The 5,303-nt window shown below is 38.1% G+C and overlaps 2 protein-coding genes across 2 annotated transcripts in view; one reads left to right on the top strand and one right to left on the bottom strand.

Annotated features, from left to right (window-relative positions):
* Nucleotides 1–388, top strand: part of slc26a1 (solute carrier family 26 member 1) — an 11,409-nt gene extending 11,021 nt beyond the window's left edge. Inside the window, 1 exon segment of the mRNA XM_032538931.1 lies at nucleotides 1–388. This exon segment is cut by the window's left edge and continues 2,286 nt beyond it. The gene's annotated coding sequence lies outside the window, so the exon portion shown is untranslated.
* A 3,692-nt stretch (nucleotides 389–4,080) lies between these two features.
* LOC116703893 (progestin and adipoQ receptor family member 3) overlaps nucleotides 4,081–5,303 on the bottom strand; it is a 6,819-nt gene continuing 5,596 nt past the window's right edge. The window contains exon 7 of the mRNA XM_032538932.1: nucleotides 4,081–4,941. Coding sequence (XP_032394823.1) covers nucleotides 4,799–4,941 — 143 coding nt within the window. The 3' untranslated portion in view covers nucleotides 4,081–4,798. The remainder of the gene's footprint in view (nucleotides 4,942–5,303) is intronic.

Genomic DNA, 5,303 nt, shown 5'->3' with positions numbered 1-5,303 from the left:
CTTTACTTCCGTGACAAATGTGCGTCACTTTGTAACACACGTTATAATGCTTGTCTCGCTGCTAGCATGGCACGCCCTTATACTCTGCTTCTGACTGGCTAGCAGTGCTGACCTAGCTACTGCGCATTTGTTGTACTGTAGCAATGTGCAGTGCAACAAAAATATGGTTTAAATTAAACCATGTAAACCTATTCTGATATAACCTCTCAATACAATTATGAACCTGAAAACAAGCATAATATGAGCACGTTAACTTGAATAATGACTACATTATGCTTTAGGGGAAGTCTGTTTCACTTTCATTTTTGACAGTGTTGACATTCAACACAGAGTACAAACACTGCCTTACTGTTTAATACTTGAATTAAACTGACAATTTTTTAGTGAAGAGCTTGTGTCTGAATTATTGCCATTTACCATGTTTATCGTATCAAGGAAGAATCTATGGAGTGTTTTAGCATCTTTCAGCTCATTGTTTTGATTCTATGGCCCACAGCTGTAATGTACTAAACCCAGCAGCAATCGGTCTTCTCAGAAATAATGGTGTGGTTCTGGATAATCTGCAGACCTCAGATGGAATTAATAGTTATTGGGATACAGTGGACTGCCCCTTTCAAAAAAAGATTGACAATAAATATGCTAAAAGATGTAACAAAATGTAAAAAGTAAATGTGAAGTTGTACTTTTTGTCACTAGCTGAAGCCTAAAAGAAGCATATTTATACATTAAAATTTAAAAGATATTGCCACTTATTTTGGAGTCAACTTCATCTTTTAAATTAAAAACTACCCCAAATGAAAGTTTCCCAAAATGATGATTGGTGTTGACAACCTGAGCAGCTTTAACAGTTAACACGGCGCCGCTGTGTCAGGCTCCACACAACTATCCATTAGTCCATGAGGCAATCTACTCATGGCTATTATTTGCTAACACAAATATTATACTTTCAAACACTTACCTAATGTCTTGTGATGGTCAAAATAGTTTTGAATGACACAAAAACAGGAAGACAGATAGACGTCTACTTAAAGCGTAACTCTCGCCAAAGTGCAACCCAGGTTATTTTTGTGAATGTACCCAAGTCAAACTTTGTTTAAACACATAATTAGGCTGGAAACACCACTTTTAAGATTGACCGCATTTTGGTTTTCAAATGGCCTTTTGGATGGGAGTGCTAGGGGCACTGCTATGATAGCATTAAAATCATTTCTAAAATACTACACAACATGAAACTTGGCTTGAAGTATCACCAGGGGCTCTACACATGAACTCAGCTTTGAGAACATAGTTTGCGTACACAGAGTTTACTAAAAAGAAAGGTTACGCTATCCGCCATCTTGTCAGTCAAAAAGTGTCGACAGAGATACGGTAAATCTTAAAAGTGATGTTTCCGTCCTTATTTTGCGTTGATTTAAAAAGAAAGCATCCTAAAATGTATATGGTTTTTTCGGTAAAATGTGATCCTCTTTCTGGTGGACGTTAAGTTGAGAAGATGGAAACCACCTTTTCATCCACCGCTCACCAAAAAAAAAAATCTAAATGTTTATTTCTCATAATGGCAAACTATTCCTTTCACAAAGAAACACTGAAATGAGCTTGTTAACCCAGTGAAAATCAATTATAAGCCAACTGTATTTTCAGGAGGATGTCCCATCATTACGGTGTCAGACACCAACTGCACAAATATCCATTACTGCATGACGAGATTTAGTGATGGCGTATCATTTCCTCCAAAAACTATGGACACAGCAGATCCAGAAGTCATTGTGGATGACATCATTGCCGTCAGACAGGAATCAAATCAAAAAAATGATTGCTGGATTAGTTCTTTAAATTAATCTGAAGCAACTGAGAGACTTTGTGCACAATAGCAAGGTTAGAGAGAGGCGGATTTACAGTATATTTCAGGCTTCTGAGACAGCCACTATGAACATGTGATCTGACCTGTAATCTGCTTTGTCAGCAGGACATCCCTGTGTTTAACAAGCATGTCATTTTCAATTTGCTAACTGAAGTGAATCACTTTCACTGGCTGAACAAAGCCCTCGGCTGCGAAACACTGACAAGATTCAGAGAAGACAATGGATGGATGAACTGGTGAAATCGGGGAACAAAAACGTTTCCTTACATGGAGAGAAACGGGTATGTGAAACAGAATGTGTGTGTTAGTAGGATACGCAAACATCTGAAAATGTGCACCCACGTGTTCTTTGAACCCTTTCTTGTAAACGTGCAACTTTTGGACCAATGCTGCCCTCTCTCGTTCAATAATGTGAACAACAGCAACCAGCACATGCTGCTTCCTCTGCAGCGATAATGGGATTAATATGGATTAGGGTAAAAAGACATTAAAATTAAAAAAAAATATTTGTGAGCTATCATAAAACTCCTCACCAACAATTTATTTCCCAGCATTCTTTATTCAGGTTTAAAAATATAATTTTGCACAGGCACTGAAATAAATATTAAACATCTCATAAATCAGCAACAGAGCTTTATCGTACAAATGATATTCACGGAAAACACAATCTAAGTAGGATCAAACAATCATGACATCTTAAAAAAATATCAAGCCAGTTTATGATAATTAGATGTTCATGTCAAATAAACACACACCCTTAAAGGCTAAATTAAGTCACTTTTTTCAGCACCTGTACCAGCTCTGCAGAAGAAAGTGATCTTACCTAAAATTCATAACTTGTTCTTAATATTAAATTGTACAACATTAAAAACAAACCATACTGGCCTTGTGGTGTAACAGCAAAGATGATATCGGTTTGAGTTTGACTATTTTTTTTGTTCAGGTTTATGTTCTCTTCTTGACCTAAAACCGATTGTAACAGTAAGTGCGAATACAGTACATTTATTCAAAAGATAATAAGGCAAATGAAGTACAAACATCACAGGAATTCTGTATAAATAACCAAAAACATAACAAAACATCTCCCAAAGTGTACAGTGGGGGAAAAGGGTTTCAGGTTGCTGTAACACTTTACACTGGCCTCATTTAAACAGCATCAAATAGACAATAACAACCATCTTTCACACATGCAGCCTTTATGAACCAACGGTTGCCCGGCTGATAACCGACAGCCACCTGGCTTATCAGCCACAGGGGGTGACCAATCAGTGACAGCTTAAGAAGTTATTTAGAAGTATTTCACCACTAGGAAGAGGATCCTTTTATAAAACTGGATTGCTATGCAGCAGAATGGTGCAAAAACATTTAAAATTGGTGCTACATGACCAGAGAGAACAGAGGAAAGGGGCTGTCGCATTCCCTTTTGCTCAAAAAGGTAGAATACCTTCAACTACCAGACGGTAATGCGTCGCACTGGCCCAATAAAAACTCCCGCTGTGAATGCAAGCACGTCACAGAAAGCAATGTGGCAGATGGCTGATCACAAACCGGTAACAGTAAGCTAAATTGTGTTTCTGAAAATATTTTTGTTGAGAAGACTTGCCAATGCGGTAACATAATCTCGGTTCAAATTTGATGAGCGCTGTCTAGTTTTACAGTTTAATCTGAGTGGGGTCTGAGTTTGAGAGAGAGCGAAAGAGAGGGAGGCGTCTCTCTCTATCTGCTTCTATTCTCTTTTTGTGTCAGTATACCAAAAAATCTGTAGTTCAAGCAACAGCCGTCAAACCAGCAAAATATCGCAGAATGACGCGAAAGGCGTAATCCAGCGGTTTTGAGCTCGAAGAGGAGCAGGAAGATCTGGGCGAAAGATGGATGGAAGGTTACCCTAGTTCATTTACACATACTACCCACAATGTAATGATACAAGGCTTGCTGGAATTTGGCAAAGTATCCCTGTAAAAAATGACAAAATGTAATTTTCCAATGCTGTGAGCTCCAAAAACCATTTGTGTGGTGGCATACATCTCAGAGCACATAGATGTGCGTACCAGTGAACGTAAGTAAATAAAAAATGTCCCTGATGTGGGATGGAGCGATGGAGATAGCAGTTCTAAGAAAACAATGCGTTGCAGGCTTAATACGGTTGCCGCATTTTTTTCTTGGATATTGCAGATTGATCGTTGACTGACCTTTAACTATTTGTTCAAAAGCATGAGGCGGGTTTTTTTCTCCCAGAGACAGGCAGTTCACAGTGTCCACATGTAGAATTTCCAGTTGTGGTGTTTTTGTTCGGTGCTTTCCACCTTTCATTGAGATTTCATACAATCTAATCTTGTAGGAAAACATTGATAATTCAAAGAAGTCTTTGTTTACATAGGCTATTATGTTTGATTCAAAATTATCCGTATGGGTATATTTCAATACTTTTGTACAAAAAGAAAATCACAACCTTAACAAACCATGAGATAACATGCTCACCAATTAAAAAGACCAAACCTTAGTTGGTTTCTACAAACCAATTTAAATTCCTGCTTCATGCATCAATATATTGATTAATAATTACAACATTTAGAGTAGAGTCAAGCCACATATCTGATATCTACTGTTGGAGACGGTAGACTTATACAGTGGCCTTTGACGGCAGCCAAACAGTCACCAACGGCTCAGTGAAAGTTACTAGCTACCGTCAGACTCTCAGGCTTACACCGTAGCAGCTAATAGTCACGAGACTCTGGTAGTTAGTGGTTGAAATACCTTTAGGCAGCGAATTCTAACCAGCAGCTAGCTGGGAAGAACTTTTTGAATATTAACATATTGAGTTTAACTGATGTCTACTAAAAATGACAGATTATTGAGTTTAACTGGTGTCTACTAACAATGATCGATATTAGCCTGATTGCAGCTGATTGCCTTTCCACAACAATTGATCAGTTCAACTTAGCTGCTGGTGGACTGGGCCGGGCAGGACTGGCTGTGTCTGAAGTGCATGATGTTAAGAGCCGTCTGGTGCCACCAGTAAAACATCACCACCACCAGTATGTGCCACACCTGGTGGCTGGCGCCCAGGTAGTTGAGCTGGCCTAGAAGAGGACAGGAAAAAATGATTGGAAGAGTGTTTTAACTTCTTACTTAACTCTTTTTTTATTCATCATAGTTTACTTCACAATGTACGAGAATAAAAATATACTTCAGGAGGATATGTAACATTTAATATCCAGAAAAAGACCTTACATAGACCTAACATCTTATATGATATACATATTATATATTATGCAACATGAGCATGCCCATGCAGCGTGATGCAGCAGTCTATGTATATACAGTGGCTTGGAAGTTTCACACCCATGCTAAAGTGGAATAAAAAAACCCATCTTTTGGAAATTGATCTTAATGCCTTAATAGAAAAATCCGACCTTTTAAGGACACCAATTTTCTTTGTGAA

This window comes from Etheostoma spectabile, chromosome 16, assembly GCF_008692095.1.
Source record: "Etheostoma spectabile isolate EspeVRDwgs_2016 chromosome 16, UIUC_Espe_1.0, whole genome shotgun sequence".
Taxonomy (NCBI): domain Eukaryota; kingdom Metazoa; phylum Chordata; class Actinopteri; order Perciformes; family Percidae; genus Etheostoma; species Etheostoma spectabile.
This window is presented reverse-complemented; position numbering and strand designations above follow the sequence as displayed.